This window comes from Geotrypetes seraphini, chromosome 15 (genome assembly GCF_902459505.1).
Source record: "Geotrypetes seraphini chromosome 15, aGeoSer1.1, whole genome shotgun sequence".
NCBI lineage: Eukaryota > Metazoa > Chordata > Amphibia > Gymnophiona > Dermophiidae > Geotrypetes > Geotrypetes seraphini.
Window position 1 is genome coordinate 55,798,272 of NC_047098.1, and position 19,650 is coordinate 55,817,921.

At 42.6% G+C, this 19,650-nt stretch overlaps 1 protein-coding gene across 2 annotated transcripts in view; it reads left to right on the forward strand.

The window, feature by feature from the left end:
• SPNS2 (sphingolipid transporter 2) overlaps window positions 1-19,650 on the forward strand; it is a 208,396-nt gene that overhangs the window by 34,408 nt on the left and 154,338 nt on the right. For both annotated transcript variants that reach the window (XR_004537091.1, XM_033921929.1), the window contains exon 2: window positions 12,700-12,765. Coding sequence is in view for 1 of the 2 variants with exons in the window: in XM_033921929.1 (XP_033777820.1) it covers window positions 12,700-12,765 (66 nt within the window). In the remaining variant the exon portion in view is untranslated. The remainder of the gene's footprint in view (window positions 1-12,699; window positions 12,766-19,650) is intronic.

Sequence of the window (19,650 nt, forward strand, 5' to 3'; positions counted from 1 at the left end):
GTCAATTTTCTTGTTGACTCTGGAACTACACAACCTGCTGTACATTGCCATGGGTGAATCTCCCCATAAAGATTCAAGATTCAAGATTCTTTATTTTTGATATACTGTCTATAAAAATACATGTCTAGACCGTGTACATTATAAAAAAATTATAAGAACAGTTAAAGGGTAAAACAAATAAAAACGGTAGTTTATCAAATGTTAAAAATACTGGACAGATTTAAATTAACATACATGAAACGAAAGGATAGTAGGGGAGGATGAAGTTGTTTATAATGCATCAAAATAAAATTAATTAAAAAAAAGGCGGTAAATGGGGAGTGGTAAAAATAATAGGAGGGGATCACGTCAGAAGAAGTATTAGATATTTCAAAACTATATATGAATCAGGAAGTTAGAAAGTGGAGGCTGATGCTAGAGAATGAAGCATCTTTAAAGAGGAAAGTTTTAAGTTTAGTTTTAAATTTTTCGAAGGAGGTTTTTTTTTTTTTAAATTTATCATTTTATTGAACAAATTATCAAGAATAACTTCTTGTACAGTGTATGATCAAGACAATCAACAAATATACCTAAGGAAAATAAAATGAAGATTTAAAAAATATATTTGTCTGCTTAATCAATTTTAAAATCCCGTATTTATAATCCAAGGTGGTAATCTGAGTGAAAAAAAAACCAAACAAAAAAAACTACATAGATATAACAATTTATCAATTAGGCGAAAATCTGAGGGTGGATCACAGGAGCAAATTACTTGACTAAGTTGTTACAACCTCACCTTCAAGACGTTTCATGGAGAGAAAACCCGTTAGCTGTGAAGGTTCGAAGAACACATAATTAGAAGATTTATACTTTACTATACATTTACATGGATAACGTAATAAAAATAAAGCCCCCATCACAGTGACCCCGGGTTTAAGAAGCAAGAACTGTTTTCTGCGTTTCTGGGTTTCTTTTGTCACATCAGGGAATATTTGAACTCTCTGTCCCTTAATTTTTGAAGTATAACTTTAAAATCCAATTGTTGTCAGGCAGCAGGACAATTGTAGCTAATAGGGTAGCTGGCTTAGCTACCTCCTCCATTGAGGTTTCCAGGATTGTGGTTAAATCCATCAGTTCACCCTCTACCTGACGTTGTTCCTCTGAAATCTTTGTAGGAAGATAATATATTTTTGAGAAGGGAGGAAAATTATCTTCTGGAACATTAAGTACTTCCTTAAAATATTTCTTTAAAACTTCTTTAGCGGACAATGAAGGTACCTTTGGAAAGTTCAAAATTCTAAGATTATTTATTCAGCTATTATTTTCCAATCCTTCAAGCTTTCTTCTTAAGTTGAGACTATCTCTAATTAAGGTTGTTTGCACTTCCTTTACTTCCAATGTCTCTTTCTCAACTTTTTCTATATTAGACTTCACAATCATTATATTCTGTTTAAATCCATTTAATTCCTCCCTTTCTTCAGACAATTTATTTTCGAAATCCTTTATTTGCGGTGACAAAGTCTGTCCCAGCGCAGTCACTAAATCCCATAAGGAATCCAGGGTAACATTGGTAGGTTTAGGCAATGAAAATGTACTTGCAGTTGTTGATACAGCCTGGGGTATTCCTGGTGTCTTTCCCCCATGGGAGTCTTGTCTTTCACCTTGGTCCCTCGTCTTAACCACAGGAATATTCTCCAGTGCTTCGCTCAATTCAGCCTCCCGGGATATAGTGTCTGCCTCTTCGGACTGACTACTTTCCCACGGCAAGCTTGCACTCTGTGGTTGAGGGGGCGGAGTTCTGGCATCGGGGCTCAGCATCGATTCCAGCCCAAGGAGACTCATGGTAGCCTCACTTCTAGCCCGCTGCTCCAGCGGGCGTTTCCCCAACTGTGTCGGCTCCTGGCATAGACGCCTCAAGAAGTCGTCATGAGTCGCCTGTGGAGGAGTCACCAAGCGCATCGAGACTCCAGAAACACTTTTCCCTCTTTGCTTCGGCATCAGGTTTGTCAAAACAGGAAAATTGACTGACGAATTCTGTGAGTGTCTCTCACAGCCTCAGCAAACCGTGGCCATCTTGGATCTCATCTCGAGGGAGTTCTCTAATTGAATATTGAGTGGATGGGCATTCCACAAAGAGGGGGTGGTAACTGAGAAGATGGATTTGTGAGTGGTATCATGAAACAGTTCCCTTATTGACGGTATAGAAAGTAAATTTTTATTATTTGATTGGAGGACCCTTGATGATGAGTAGGGGATCAAAAGTTTATCTATAAACGCCGGTTGATTAGAATTTTTTGTTTTGAAGGTGAGAAGTATTTTTATAGGAAAGACAATGAGAAACAGGCAGCCAATGTGCTTTATGGAGAAGATGGGTGACATGATCAAACTTTTTAGCATGATAGATTAATTTAACAGCAGTATTTTGTAATAATTGTAAATGACGGATTTCTTTCTGGGTTATGCCTTGATAGAGGGCATTGCAGTAATCTATGGTTGAAATTACTAGGGAGTGAATCAAGATATTAATAGAAGAATGGTCGAGAAAAGAGGAAATAGAACGGATGAACCTGAGCTTATGAAAACATTTCGGCATGACTGTACTGTTCTAGATCCCTGTCTAGAATGACTCCAAGAATCTCCCCCCCCCAAAAAAAATGAATAAAAGTATTTAGCAGAAAAGGACCATTTGGTTCATCAGTCTTATCTGGTTGCTTTCCTTTCTGCTTCTCCGTCATATTAGGTCAGTGACTCTCAACCAGCGTGTGTTGGGAGGGGTGTCATCAAAGGTTTTACACAGGTAGCAAGCCGTGCTTTCCTTAACAACCACATGCATTTATTTATTTAGTTCCGTTTACATGAATTTGTTCAGGTACTTAAGCATTTTCCCTGTCTGTCCCAGTGGCTTACAATCTATCTAATATATCTGGGGCAATGGGGGACCAAGTGACTTGCCCAGGGAGAGCACAAAAAAGGGAGACAGATCTTGAAATCCCCATAACCACTCATTATTTCTGGTTTTTCCCTCAACAATCATTGAAATACTTTTTTTTTTTTTTTTTAAGTTCAATATGTTTTATTGAAAATTTTTCATAACATAAAAATAAAACAATACTAATACTTTTAAAATAATAATAATATGGTAATACAGAATACAGCGGTCAGAATGATTTATGGCCTGAAGAAATTTGATTGCGAATTGCATTGGCTGCGAATGGAGGCCCGGGTACTGTTTAAACTAGGCTGTTTCTGTTACAAGGCTGTTTCTGGTACAGCTCCTTCTTACTTAGTCAATAGATTTTCTTTATCATCATACAGACATAGTAGAAGAACTCATCCTTTGTTTAATTTTCCATCTGTCCAGGGTTGGAAGAGTAAGAAATTTCTAAATCATACTTTGGCATCTCAGGCAGCTCTTCATGACAACGAATTCTGAATATTGTTGCTTACTACCCATTCCTATGGCCATTTTAGAAAACAATTGAAGACCTATCTTTTTTCTAAATATTTGACTGTTTAATGCAGGGGTGTCAAAGTCCCTCCTGGAGGGCCGTAATCCAGTCGGGTTTTCAGGATTTCCTCAATGAATCGGCATGAGATCTATCTGCATGCGCTGCTTTCAATGCCTATTCATTGGGGAAATCCTGAAAACCCGACTGGATGGCGGCCCTCCAGGAGGGACTTTGACACCCCTGGTTTAATGAATCATCTTATTTCGTGTAACATGTTTGCTTTTATAACTTTTTGTAAACCGTGTTGAACTTCTGGTTACTCGGTCAATAAGCACAATGTTATGTTATGTTATGCTGCCACCGTCCCAAGCTGGAGATGTGGCAGGTCTGCTTACTTACACCTTCCTTTGTACCAGCGACCAGCATCCTAAACCTGCATGGGCTTCCACCAACCTGGGCTGGAAATGCGGCATCCTGCTTCCTCCAATACTGCCAGCCTGGCCCTATACCCTGTGGCTGTCCTCACTGCTGCAAGCCTGGCCCAGAAATATCTGGACTTGCTTCATTGCTGTGACCTTCAGTACTGCCCCTGCTGGCGGCAGAGAAGGAAGAAATGGCCTGAAAAAGCTCCCATCCTTCCGAGCTTTCTTTTAACAACTCATATTGTAGAGTTCAGTGTGTCACACACATGAATACAATTTGTCAGGAGTGTCGCAACAGAAGAAAGCTTAAGAACCACTGCATTAGGTTGACCAATTGCAACCTTACCATATTTAAACCAACACCAGTTCCTCTTTTACCCATTTTAACACCTGGTCCTAACACTGCCCTCTAACTCTGCTACTAAGTATTAACAGCAAAGCTGGCCAGGGTGATTTAACTATAGAGGAGCCTCTGTGGTGATGCCCAGTTGAACGTTATCAATATCTATTCCTATAAGTCAAACAGCTACATTGCATTTTCATGCCATCCCCTCATTTAAACATATCAGCACAATGAAGACTACAATTTTCTCTGTTAGTGCCCCCTCTCTTTGGAACAATATCCCAAATTATTTAAGTGAAAAAACAACTCTTGCCAATTTTAAGGTGAAGTTAACTCTTCCTTGATGTTTTTGTAACTTAAACTGTCCTTTTAAGGACCACTTAGATTCAAGAAAGGTTTCTACCTTCAGTTTTCCCTCCCTTTGTTATTCTTTCCCTTGAGTGTTTTCCTTCTTTCTATCAATTGTAGTTCTAACCCTTCTTCCCTTTTGCTCCTGTTCGTCAATGTCTTTAAAAAAAAAAAAAGGTCATTTCCCCTGGTTTGTCTTTCTTTAAATTGTATTTTAATTGGCTCATTGTTTTGGCGTTTTTGTACACCGCCTAGAAAGCTTGATTGGGCGTTATAAGAAATTTTAAATAAACTTGAAAGTTTAAACTTGATGCATGCAATGAAGTTACATGGAAATTCTTTTTAAAATAATAATAATATGGTAATTTTATTTTTATATACCACAATAGGAGGAATATTTTTTCACTCAGAGAATAGTAAAACTCTGGAACGCTTTGCCAGAGGTTGTAGTAAGAGTGGATAAGCTGGTTTTAAGAAAGGTTTGGACAATTTCCTGGACGAAAAGTTCATAGTCTGTTATTGAGACAGATTTGGGGGAAGCCATTGCTTGCTCTGGATCGGTAGCATGGAATGTTGCTACTCTTTGGGGTTCTTGAATGTTGCTACTCTTTGAGATTCTGAAATATTGCTACGCTTTGGGTTTTTCCTAGGTACTGGTGACCTGGATTGGCCACCGTGAGGACGGGCTACAGGGCTATATGGCCCATTGGTCTGACCCAGTAAGGCTATTCTTATGTTCTTATAGCTATGGCCTGACACTGCAATCACTAACCCATCAACCCTTCTTGGAATCAGCTGCTTTTAGCTTGTGTTGAAAATAGATCCATCTGCACTGCGCGTTTACAAGCAGATTATTTTTCTATAGGATCAAAAGTTGCTTTCTGTGAATGATCATTGTACAATGATAAATAGCAACTGCAAATGGAATGTGTGTATTACCGTATTTTCACGCATATAACGCGTGCGTTATACACGATTTTACAAACCGTGCATAACCAAGCGCGTTATACGTGTGAGCGCGTTGTACAAATTTTTTTTTTTTCATTCTGATCCGGAGAGAGCGAGACCAGAAGGCGTTGAGCATGCGCAAATGCTCAAAGCCTAGTCCAGCCCGGCGCAGGAAGAAGGAGGATCTCTCTCGCGCCGCCCAACCCAGCCCAGCCCAGCCCAACCCAACGAGGGAGGATCTTCGGGCACTGGCACTGGCACATGCTGTGCATTGGTGCTGGTGCCGGTGCCCAATCGGGTAAGAGTTGTCTTTGCGGTGCTGGGGGGGATGTAGGATCGCGGGGAGGGTGGGGTGACGCGAGCGGGGGGGAGGATGCCGGTTCGCAGGGGGAATGCCGGATCAGATTATCTCGGATCAGAGGAGGAGGGGGGGTGACGCGAGCGGGAAGGAGGATGCCGGTTCGGAGTAGGCGGGAGGAGGTTTTAGCATGCACGGTATACGCGTGTGCGCGCTATATTAAAATTTTATTACATAAAATTATGTTCCCCGCACGCTATACCCGTGTGCGCGGTATATGAGTGAAAATACGGTAGATATGAGTTTATGAACAGGGCTAGGGAAGGGAACGATGAGATGCTGACTAGCCAGTGATCATTTTCAAATAATTATCTAGAAATTGTGAATCTGCAAGGTATTTCTGCCTTTAATGAGAATTTGATAGCTATTGTACTTGGCTGTAAAACTTTTGTTGATCAGCGGGAAGAATAGTCCTACCTAGAGATACATATTTGATGGAATATATGTCTGAAAGTGTTGCAGCTGAGAAATGTAGTAGACTAAGGCAATTTCAGGAAATCATTAAGCATTCCAGGTGCTAAAATGGCAACTTTTGTTGTATCATTACATAAAGTATATTGCGGAATTTGAGTAATGTATGGTGTTCCCCAGCCCAATTAACGTTATGTTCATTAAGAGGATAATTTTCAGAAGCATGTTCCTAAGTAAAGTAGTGATTTACCAGCAGAAATCAAGTTTCCCATTTCAAGTTTATATAAGTCTTGATATACTACTTTTGTAAACAAAGCGGTTTCCAAATTATACAAAGCATTAAAAAACTTTTTTTTTTAAAAAAAATATAAAATAGGGGGAACAAATTCACAATTACGGTTTAAGGGACTAGCACGAAAGCAAAGGAAAAGACTGCAGGTATGATGTGCAAGGCGCAGGATCTTTATTGGAGTAAATACAATGTAGCAATCTCATATGTGAAGAGGCAGGACCCGACACGGTCCGTGTTTCGGAAAACACTCCTTCCTCAGGGGTCCGGGATGTTTTGATTCACACACGTAGAGAACCGGGAAAAGTGGACCAAAAAACAAGTGATTTCCCAACAGCAAACAAATCCAGAACTAACACACTCTGATCTCCTGCTAAATCCACCTTGACTCTTTAATAATCCATGCATTCTGCTCCAGAAGAACCTACTGCAGATCTGTTGGGTTGTTCTCTCGTTTTGTCTGGTTCAAGGGACTAGACACAGTACATGCTGCCCCTTTCAAAGACAGTCTCATTTATTGCCTGAGGTTTCTGTCCCGCAGCCTCAGTAGCCTAGTGTGTGTGTGTGTGTGTGTGTGTTGGGGGTGGGGGGGAGGGATAAAGTAATTTTTTGTATTGCCCAAAGGAATTTTCTATGGATCAGGCAGTAAAAGAACGAATAACATATTAGCAGGCCAGTGGCCAAGAAGGGTTAATGCCCCTCTTGTCTCTCCCCTCTCCTATGCACAGCCTGACCTGTCCAGCTGTTGGAAAATTGTAACAATTTATATTAAATCGCAAGCTGTGTGCTGTGGCATAGTAGTGTGCCACGGCAAGATATGAGCCTGCCACTGCTGGCACAGGTGCTGGCGCCTCTCCTCAAGTTTCAAGTTTTATTATTTTTAATATACCGACCATCGACAAGTATCTAGCCGGTTTACAATGCTAAAATAAAGTAAAAGATTAAAATAATACTTATGGGAGGGGGGAGAGCGAACATTAAAAGACATTTTACAAAGACAAATATGAAAGTGGGGGGTAAAAGGGAAAGGGGGGGTAGATAATTATATCTGCAATGGAGGGATTTCCAAAACCCGACAGTTTGCCTAGGTTTTGGAAGGCCTCTGAGCATGTGCGGACATTGACGTGATGACATCACGCACATGCATGTGACATCACCAGTCGACATCTGCCCCCAAGTTTAGTGTGCCATGGCAGAAAAAGTTTGGGACACACTGATTTTGTACCTTGCCTTTTTGGAGCGGTGCAAAGTATTTTTACTTTTTTCCTATTTAGTTACATTTCTATTCTGAGGGTGGCTGCCCTTACAGGAAATACCTGCTAAGGAAGGGCTTGTCCTGGACTCTTGGCAGCAATAGGAGTAGTTCACAGATCTTCCCACAGAGCTAATCATAAATGTGTAACTGCAAAAATAAAGGGTGTTGTAGGCGGCACCTAGATAATTGAAACTTTTATATAATGGATGGTAAAAATAGGAATGTTACCACATAGGAGGAAATATTTGTTTACTGATCATTTTCCACATGGTAGCCAGTAATTTCGTGAGTAAATACTTAAACGCAGGCCGCCTCTTAGTATTCCAAACCTCAGGATCACAATTATAGAGCTCTGAGAGGAAAGAGAATAGGGCGAGTGAGCATTCCTGTGGGCGACGAAAGCACTTGCTTTCCTGACTCCTGTTTCTGATTTGCAGATCTGCCGAGTCACTCGAGTTCCAAGAGGGAGATTTTGGGCCAGTCCTGGTGGCCGATGCTCAGAAGCTAACGCTGGCATTAGAGCCAATTAGCGCTGGACTAGCACTGGTGATAATCTTTGCAGAATGCTCAAAGGACTTTAGCGCAAGAAAGTGTGCTCTAAAGATGAATGCAAATTATTTTAATGAAGTCCAATGGTGATAAAATAGTAACATAGTAAATGACTTAGATAAAGACCTTAAGAGCCTTCCAGTCTGCCCAATAGTTACACTCATTATAAGTTTATTATTAAATTGTCTTTATTCTCTTTGATATTTCTGGGCCATAGACCATAGAAGTCCGCCTGGTGCTGTCCTTAGGTTCCAGCTACTGGAGTTGTCGTCAGGGCAGGATTAATTCATCGAGGGCCCCTAGGCACTAGAGAGTTGCGCGGGGACAGAAATCCCACCCATCCCCGCCCGTCACCGCCAGGATCCTCTTCGTCCCCACCCATCCTCGCAAATATCCTCTCCGTCCCCACCCGTCCCCGTCAGGATCCTCTCCGTCCCCACCCATCCCCGCAAGGAATTACCTCCATCCCCGCCCGTCCCCATAAAAAGCAGCAATTACTTCTGACAGGATCATCAATTCCTGTTTTCCTTGTGGAATCTCTTTGGTGGAACCCTTTTTTTGTTTTCTGTTCAGGTAATTAACTTATAAACCCCCTCTTTTACTAAGGCTGACGTGTCCATTATATTATATGGACGAACTCTGCTTCCAAAGCCTTCCATCCCCGTGGGAGTCCCGTTGGCTAGAGGGGGGATCCCCGTGGAAGTCCCGTGGACCAGAGGGGGGTCCCCGTGGGAGTCCCGTGGGTTAGGGGGGGATTCCCGCGGGAACCCTGCGGGACCCGCGGGATTCCCGCGATCCCCGTTCCCGTGCAGACCTCTACTAGGCACACAACTCCACTGTCTACTGGGCCTAACCGTTAATCTGGCCCTGGTTGTTGTCGAAGCTTACTCCAGCCTATCCAAACCATCTCATCATTTATGGGATACAGACTGTAAAAGTCTGTCCAGCACCACCATCATGTTCCAAATTACCCGATTTCCTGTCGAAGCCCTCCCCAGCCCATCCTAAACTGAATCGCCATATAAGGGGCACAGACTGGGTAAATCTAGTTCTTCAGTTTATGCCATTCATTTTCTAATAACACTATCACATACCATGATTTTTGTTCCTGGGCAATAAGTGTAATTTCCTAATTGCTCATGCCTAAAACTTTACTTTTGTGACCAGGATAGTCAAATTTTGCAGTTTACCTATTTAAAAAGTGAAAATGCCGACTTTTCATCTTTTCATTCTTAAACTCATAAAAAGCAACATATGAATCACAATTAACAAGTATTCATATTGAAGTTATACAAAAATGACCACAGAAGATTTTGAAGTCAGAGGCGCGCACTGCTCAAAATTACTGTTTTTAGGGGCTCTGACGGGGGTTTTTGTTGGGGAACCCCCCCACTTTACTTAATAGACATCACGCCGCGTTGTGGGGGCGTTGTGGGGTGTGTGTGGGGTTGTAACCCGCCACATTTTACTGAAAACTTAACTTTTTCCCTGATTTTAGGGAAAAAGTTAAGTTTACAGTAAAATGTGGAGGGTTACAACCCCCCAAACCCCCCATAACGCCGGCGCAATGTCTATTAAGTAAAGTGGTAGGGTTCCCCAACAAAAACCCCCGTCAGAGCCCCTAAAAACTGTAATTTTCTTCAGCGCGCGCCTCCGTCTTACGCACAGTTATCGGCGCGCGCCTTTGTCTTTCGCGCCGTTGTCTATGAACCATTTGCATGCACTGCTTCAATGCATATTCATTGGAGAAATCCTGAAACCCCGACTGGATTGAGGCCCTTGAGGACCGACTTTGACACCCATGGTTTACTCCATAGTGGATTGTAGTTGTAGAGGAACTTTTTGGTGTATTTATAATGGGCATAGAGATGTTTGTGTGTGTTCAAGAATTCATCACCCTGTGGATCTCGATCTCTCTCTCTTTTTTGTTTTTTTTGTTTTTAAGCAAAGAACAGAAAAAGGAAAACAGCAGCAGAAAGGGAATGAAGAAAAGATAGAAACGAGAGTACTGCAGAAAACATATGTGCAGTGGAAAGCAGAGCTCTGTTTATTCCTCAGATCTTAGAGACACTGGAGTCCTGTAGCTTGCAGTACGTTATACTAGACCAGGGGTAGGCAATTCCAGTCCTGAAGAGCCACAATCCAGACGGGTTTTCAAGATTTCCACAATGAACATCACCAGATTAATTTGCATGGACTGCTTCCATTGTATGCATGGCTATCGAGGACTGGAATTGCCTACCCCTGGGCTAGATTAAGAAGAAATATGTTGTTTTTAGAAAAGGAGGCTTGTGAAAAATCTCTAAATCTCAGGTCCTAAGTCAGCATGGTGGATTTCACTGCTCCTGCTGTTAGGTCATTCTGTGGGGCTCTGAAAACCATAGTAGAGAAGTAATCCTTACATAGACATCTGGTGTAAACATTATAACATGATTGTGCACTGCCTTTGATTATGTGATGGGAGCAGAGTACATTTGTAAGGCGAGAGTAAGTATTTTGTCTTCCTCTACTCCCTGGCCCTCTTCATGGTGCCCTAGGGTTAGTAGAAATTAGTATTCAAGTGATTCTTGTTCAAATTCTACTTCCTCTGGGAAGGTCACTTCATCTTCTATTGCTTTAGGTACTTACATAGAGTATAACTCATTTGGGCAGGCTCTCATTGTACCTGTATGGAATTTGTTGAAAAGTGTTCTGCTTTAGGGCACTATATAAATGCCAAAATAATAACTCCAACAACGATAAAAATCCAGCAAGCACTTGGTGTAACGACGACTGAGTTCTCTGCTAAATGTAAGTGGGATAACTCTTCCCCATGATACAGGACCTGGAAAGGGTTATAAGGGGTCCTTGCTGGTGTGATATGCAAGGTATGCCTGCTAGGGCTGTGCATAGTAGAAATCCCACTGTTAGAGCAGATATCCCTGTGCCTACTATTACTCCTGTGTCCAGCAGAGGGAGTGCAGGTGTCAGAAGGCAGATTTCCCTTCCCCCACCTAGTCAGGGAAAGGAAGGGAGGATATCCGGCACACCTGAGAGTTTGGGGCGTGGTCCCAAGTTCCTAAACCTCAAGGCTGCCTGGCTGGAAGGGGAGAGGCAAGCAGGCAGTGAAGGCAAACAGTCACCAAGCTCAGGGCTGAGGGCTCTGCAAGGCTGTTATGTTCCAGAGCAGATGGAACTGGTAGAGGCCGGGGCAGAGCCATCTGAAGAGCCTTTCTCAGAGTTCCAGGAAATGGAACTAGACTTTGTACCGGAGTCCTGCACAGAGGTACCTGCCAACCCACAGCCCATGGAAGTTTGCTAACCAAAGGCAAGTGGTCACTGTGGATTACAAATGTACCAGTTTTTCAGTATGGACTATTCTTGAGCAAGTCTGACAGTGTTGTTGAAAGGTGGTGGGGATTAGCCCCACGTTAATTGTGGAGGGATAGAGGGCCATATCTTGGCAATATTCCAGCACGTGGAGCACACCACCTTCTCCAGCACTACTGCGGCTGGAGGAATCAGTGCGGGTGCACTGGTTCAAGCTTAAGTCTGATTGTTTGTTGAAAGAAAATAAAGACTTAGGCCAGGACTTTATTTTGGATGTGCAGCAAACCTTTACTGGGGAAAAAGGAAGAAGAAATTTGTTGTTTTTTTTTCTTTTTGAGTTTTAAAACCTCTTCGCTGTTTGGAGAAAAAGTGGTTTGCAATAAGACTCTTAAAGTTACTTAAACTGGAGGCTCAAGGACTTACCGATGAGCGGCTATGACCTGACAAAGTTTAATGTGCTTGATTACTTTATTTTTGAAGACTGATATCAAGTTGTTTTGTAAAGTAACCATTTTGTGTGGGGAATCGCTCCATTAAATCCAGTCCAGTTTTTGTTTGTTTCCATACTTACCAGTTTGCAGTGTGTTTTTTTTTGGTCGTGTTGAATCCTGACATTAATTATCCCTGTGTTGCTAGCCACAGCACACAGGAGCCAAAAACTTCTATGTCCCAGTGGCACAGGACGCATTGCCTTAACCCTGCTGGTGACACTGGCTATAAGGGCAAATTTGGGGTGGGGTTGAATTTTTAGCTATGGCCATGTTGTTGGTCAGAAAAAAAATGTCTGCTCAGGTTGGGTGCACCCAACCTTTACAACCCAGGCCTACATTACTGGCGCCTACCTTTCACAGGTGCTGCAAGTCTTCAAACGGTGCCATAGATTGACACGCGATTGGCGCCATTTTTGTAAGTGACTGCTGATGATGGCACTGATTGCAGAATCTGCTCTTATGGGCCTTAATGTCCTTATCTGCTGCTATATTTAATGTAAAAAAAAAAAAAAATGATGAATTAACAGCTCTTTGGTTTTCTCCCATAGGGGTATTGCTGGATATCCAACGGCATTTTGAAGTTAAAGACAGTGGAGCTGGTTTGCTACAAACAGGTAAGATCCTTTTTGCTTTCAATTATTTCATATTAGTCCTGCATCCCTCTTTGTGTTGTGTGCGTCTCACCTTATAAAAGGTATTGTGAAGGGAGGCAAAATGATAATAGGGGTTAGAAGGGCTCCCTGTGAGACATAACTAAAAAGGTTAGGGCTCTTCAGCTTGGAGAAGAGCCAATTGAAAGGAGATATGATAGAGGTTAGAGAATGACACGGTGACAAAATTCATCACCGTTCCCGTCCCCGCGGATAACCGCGGGAAATAATCCCATGTCATTTTCTAGTGTCTATTTCAACCTCAGTCCTTCTACACCAGCATTCTTCAAAGCAAAGCTTGTGGGTCAGTGGTTGTGGCCATTCATACTCTGATTCTTATGGGAGCCAAGGATAATGAAGCCATTGTGACATCACTGATGTGATTGGCTCTTAGGCACTGGTGGAATGAGGCATTATGACATCACAATATCTGCTCTGGATACCAGAGACTGTCATTCTGTAGTGTCTGTTTCAACCTCGGTCCTTCTACACCAGCATTCTTCAAAGCAAAGCTTGCGGGTCAGTGGTTGTGCCCAATTATACTCTGATTCTTCCCTCTCTCCTTAAAGAATAACATGAAGATGGTTTCCCGCGGTTATCCGGTGATGAATTTTGTCACCGTGTCATTCTCTAATAGAGGTCTATTAAAAATCATGAGTGCGGTGGAATGGATAAGCAGGAAACGGTTATTTACCCTTTCAAATAGCGCCAAGACTATTGGGCAGCCATGAAGCTGGTATGAAACATCTAAATCCAATTGGAGAGTGTGGTGCAGCGGTTGAAGCTACAGCCTCAGCACCCTCACTTAATACATATAGGGAATTTAGGAGACAACTGAAAACACATCTGTTCCTAAAGTACATAGGAAACTGATTCGCACAATCTCTCTCTCAATAACAGGTCTCTAGAACTGCTAAACAATAGACATTAACTATATCAATTCTATTCAATTTGTAACATTTTTATTTTTTTGTTTAATAATCATTGTAAACCGCATAGAACTTCACAACAGTAGAATTGACCGAAGAACAACAAAACAAAACAAGCTCCGAGCCACATAGGGAGGAGCGAAGACAAATCGGCCGAAGCCTTGGGGGCCAATCGGCTAAGGGTAGGGGGGGGAGGGGGAGGAGAGCAGGATAGATTAGGGGTGAGCGGAGGGGAGGTCGCCCCTCTCGATCCAATATGCTGTAACTTCTGCTTCTCTATGTTCTGGTGTTGGCTGTCTTTCCAATAAAAATTATTACAAAAAAAAAAATAAGAACTTCATGGTACTGCGGTATATAAACTGTTGTTATTATTATTAATCCCCTCATTGCCCCAGGTACATTAGATAGATTGTGAGCCCACCGGGACAGAAAGGGAAAAATGCTAGAGTACCTGAATAAATTCATGTCAACTGTTCTGAGCTCCCCTGGAAGAACAAATGGAAAACTGAATAAATACATTTTTATGTCAATGCACCATAAAGCTATGGAATATGTTGTCTGAGAAGGTGTCACGGAAACTAGTGTAGCTGGATTTTAAAAAGGTTTGGACAAGTTTCTGGAGAAAAGATCTAATTTAATCTAATCTAATCTAATCCTTAGGTTTGTATACCGCATCATCTCCACGTTCGTAGAGCTCGACGCGGTTTACAGTAGGAGAAATAGGAAGGAACTACAACAGAGGGTTAGAGGTAGAAGTGTGAAGAAAATTTAGAGGACTTGGGATGCCAAGATATAAGAGTTTCCTTGATTCCTAAATTGGAGGGAGACTTGCATTTTTTGAGAACAGCCAGGTTTTCAGATGTTTGCGGAAAACTTGGAGAGAGCTCAAGTTCCGAAGAGGGGAGGTAAGGTTGTTCCAGAGCTCAGTGATTTTGAAGTGGAGGGAGGTCCCTAGCTTTCCTGTGTGGGAAATGCCTTTTAGCGAGGGGAAGGATAGTTTTAATTTGTGGGAGGATCTGGTGGTATTAGGGTTTGAGGAATTCCAAGAAAGAGGGATAAAGGGAGGGAGGATACCATATAGGATTTTGAAAGCTAAACAGGCGCATTTATAGTGGACCCTGGCGATTATCGGAAGCCAGTGGAGCTTGGCCAGGAGCGGGGAGACATGGTCAAATTTACTTTTAGCGAAGATGAGCTTGACCGCGGCATTCTGAATCCGTTGGAGTCTGTGGAAGGTTTTTCTTAGTTAGGCTTAAGTAGATAGAGTTGCAATAGTCCAATCGGGAGAGGATGATGGATTGGACCAGGAGGGTAAAATGATAGTGATAATCATTAGTCAAGAAGATGACTGGGGGTTGTTATATTTTATTTGGGCTATGCAACAGAGAACAGATCTCCACATTAGTATTTCCGGATGCTCTCTGGTGACCCAGATGTTGGGTTTCATGAATCGCTGAGCTGACCCAGCAGTGCACTCCTTCTGTCTCCGTCTGCACATCTTTGCCTCTTAAATCACGAGGGCCGTGCTAATTGCTTCAGACTGTAGGTTGGCGGTTATGCTTCTTTTCGTATTAACAACTTGCGTTTTAACATCTTAATAGCATGTTGGAGAGGATCGGCCTGACCGATTGTCGGTCTGAGCCCAAAGGATGTTTTCTCATAAAGCAGAAATGACTCTTGAAATAGTTTTGGTTCGCGTCCCCTTGACAAGCAGTAGCAAAAGAACAGCACACACCACAACATTTAATTGAATCCAGCTTCGGGATCTCTTGGACATAATTGTTTATTGCTTATGGGTTGTTGTTTTTTTTTTAAGTTCAGAAATGTTTTATTACGTTTTACAAAACCACAACAAACAAAACATATTCACGCTGTACCTCACCTTGAGTGAACTTTTAGAAAGGTGGTAAATAAATAAAAACAAACACACTATTTTTGTGGTTGTTGACAATGAGCATTGAGAAACTCAAATATATGGCAAAGACTAAGGGTAAGGGAACTCATATACAGTCAAACCTCGGTTTGCGAGTAACCCGGTTTGCGAGTGTTTTGCAAGACGAGCAAAACATTCTCGCAAAACGTGTCTCGCAAACCCAGTGTTGACTCGATTTGCGATCACCCCCCCCCCCCGATAACCGGCATCGCTCCCCCCTGCTCGCAAAGGCCCCCCCCGCTCGAATCGGCACCCTCCCCCCGCGAGAACAGGAACCCCCCGCTCGACCAACTTTAACTCACCCCCCCTTTGGCACCGGAACGCAGCCCACAAGTGCCGGTGCCGCTTGAAGATCTTCTTCCCAGTCTCTGCCGGCTTTGAGCATGCATCTGCTCATGCTCAAGCCCTTCTAATTCTCCATCTCGCCGCTTGGAGAATTAGAAGGGTTTGAGCATGCGCAGATGCATGCTCAAAGCCGGCAGAGACTGGGAAGATCTTCAAGCGGCACCAGCTCTTGTGGGCTGCGTGCCGGTGCCAAAGGGGGGGTGAGTTAAAGTTGGTCGGGCGGGGGGTTCCTGTTCTCACGGGGGGTGCCGGATCACGCGGGGGAGGGGACTTTGCGAGCGGGGGGGGGGGGAAACAGCGCCCTGGCCTCGGGGGTGGGAACGTATCAAAGCGAGTTTTCATTATTTCCCATGGGGAAACTCGCTTTGATAAACGAGCATTTTGGATTACGAGCATGCTCCTGGAACGGATTATGCTCGTAATCCAAGGTACCACTGTACTGCCTTTTTGTGGCTTTGGGATTTCAAAGCTAATGTTCAAAGTGGTGGGCATTGGAAGATTAGAGGGTAAATTCTATAAGAAGCGCCCAAACGTTGGGCACCCAGATAGGCCCGGTTCAGCGTGATTCAAGTAAAATTAGGTGCTGTTTAATAAATCACGCTGAGAGGCACCTATTTTGTTTCTGCTAATTGGCACTTAATGACATAACCCTCTTTTCAGCTACAGTGGTAAAATAAAGCTCAGAATTTAGGAAGTTGGTTGGTTGGGCTGAGAACCTTTCAGCACCACCTCGTATGTAATAAAAGTGAGCCAAGTATAGGACAATCAAACCACTGTGACATCACTGATGAGGTTGGCTCTTATTGGTAGAATGAGGCATTATGATATCACAATCTCAGCTCTGGTTACCAGACACAAACTCTTCACACTACAAGGGGGTGCCGAAAAGTTCTCAGCCTAACTAAGAAGAGAATGACATGGATATGGTTCAATCAATGATCTGAAACAATGTCATAACAGAGAATTTTGTTTCTGCAAATTAGCACTTAATGAAATAAGATAACACCCTTTTCAGCTACAGTGGAAAATAACGCTCAGAATTTAGGATGTTGGCTGGTTGGGCCAAGAACATTTCAGGACCCCCCTAATATTTAAGAAAAGTGAGCAATCAAGCTACTGTGACATCACTGATGAGGTTTGCTCTTATTGGTGGATTGAAGCATTATGATATCACAGTCTCAGCTCTTCTTACAAGAGACTGAAAGGGCAGTATATCAAATTTTTAAATAAAGCTGAAACCTTCACACTACAAAGGGGTGCACAGAAAAGTTCTCAGCCCAACCAAGAAGAGAATGGCGTGGATATTGTTCATTGAATGATCTGAAACAATGTCAAAACAGAGAATTTTGGTTCTGCAACTTGGCACTTAAGAAGATAACTCTTTTCAGCTACAGTGGCAAAATAAGGCTCTGAATTTAGGAAGTTGGTTGGCTGGGCTGAGAACATTTCAGCACCCCCTTCGTACAGTGTGGACCAGATTCAATAAATGGCACTCGGAACTAGGCACCCCCCAAAAATAGATACTAAGAATAGTTCTAAAAAGGGCGTGTGTCCTTTATAGAATGACACATAGTGCTAATTTCAGCGCCTAACTTAGGTACAGACTAATGCCTTCATTTTGGGTGTGTCTCTCTCGGTGTCAGGTCAAAAGCGCGCCGGGACAAAGGCGCGCCCAGACAATTGAGCGCAGCGCGGAGGTGCGCGCCGCTCAAAATTACTGTTTTTAGGGCTCCGACGGGGGCCGTGGGGGGGAACCCCCCCACTTTACTTAATAGACATCGCGCCGCGTTGTGGGGGCATTGTGGGGGGTTTGGGGGGTTGTAACCCCCCACATTTTAATGAAAACTTTACTTTTTCCCTGTTTTTAGGGAAAAAGTTAAGTTTACAGTAAAATGTGGAGGGTTACAACCCCCCAAACCCCCCATAACGCCGGCGCGATGTCTATTAAGTAAAGTGGGGGGGGGGTCCCCAACAAAAACCCCCGTCGGAGCCCCTAAAAACTGTAATTTTCTTCGGCCCGTGCCTCCGTCTTGCGCTCAGTTGTCGGCACGCGCCTTTGTCTTTCGCACCGTTGTCTATGAACCGTCTCTCTCAGTCCTGCTGCTTTTATCTGCTGAAGTCAACAAATCTGTTAGCAGCAAAATTTGTTCTCATTCATTAATTTGGGTGAATCAAGCTCACCGGAGAGCAGCTTGCTGTTTCCGCATTTGAAATACCCAATGATCTGTGGAAGACAGATGTTTAGCCACTGGCACAAACGCATACAGGGGGGGGGGGGGGGAGGAGGGAGGGAGAAAGATATGCGAGGATGTTTTTATTCTGATTTTTACTACCAGTTTGGGAATTTGAACTTGGGCTCAAATTCAGAAAAGCTCCCTAATTCTTCCTAACTCTTTTCAATTGCACATCTGGCAATATTGCCTGGCCTGGAATGCCTCAGCAAAGATGTAAGAAAGCTAACCAGAAGTATCTGTGTAATGTGAAAAAGAGAGATTGAGAAGCAGAGTTGAATTGTCACTGAACCAGTTTCATTTGCAAGGCCCCAGCATATGACCATGCAATTTGTTTGACTGCTTCTGCTGAAATTCAGAAAGGCTGTAGTTTTGTCTTATTTTATTTATAACCCGCTTTTCTCAAAGCGGCTCACAAGTACGATGGCCATTTCATAAATGATGCACACTAATTTTTTTTTATTTACATGTTTTATATATTTTTTCAAGTATTTCTTTACAATCCTTCAATATAGTCTCCCTGCTTTGTAATGACCAAGTCCCAACATCTGGGAAGCTTCATTATTCCATCCAAGATACCATTTTTGTTCAGTTACCGAATGGCTCAGGTACCGGCAGAAGAAAGCAATTCCAGAGATGCAAAACGATGTCCATGCGTAGGTTGTTTCAACTTTGGAAAAAGGTCGAAGTCTGGTGGACTCATGTCTGGACTGTAGGGAGCATGAGGTAACACCTCCCAGCCGTATTTGAATAGATTTTCAATGATGACATTCCCTATGTGTGGGCAAGCGTTGTCGTGAAGAATGAGTGGCCCAGCCAAGAGCAACCGAGGTCAAGTTTTGTGCATTTTTCTGTGCATTTTTTGCAGAAAAAAATCACAATAATACACTGTTGGGACACTTCTTCCACATGGAACTTTGTCTGTGATGATGATGCCTTCATGATCATAAGCCAAAAACATCATTTTTTTTTTACTTTTGATTGAGCTCGTCAAAATTTTTTTGGTTGTGGGGAAGATAATAATAATAATAATTTATATTTTTGTATGCCGCCCCACCAGCAGTTCTAGGTGGTTCACAACAGGGAAAAACTGAGATAATTTCAGTTAAAAAATACAATATCAGGAAAAACACACAATAACAGCTATTATAGATTCAGCATTAATTAAATAAAGCATCAGTTTTTAAAAAAGGAGCATATTAAAAATATAACCTATTAAAAATGAAAAAGCACCATCTCAAATATATAAATTTGGATTTGAATCAACATTCGTGATTATCAAATAGATGAGTTGTCAAAGATTTCCTAAAGGTAAGATAAGAGCAGGCTTGAGTAATCAAGAGTCTCAACCAGGAATTCATCTTCCCCACTTGGTATTCCAATGTCCTGTCCAGAAAAGTCTTATAGCGAC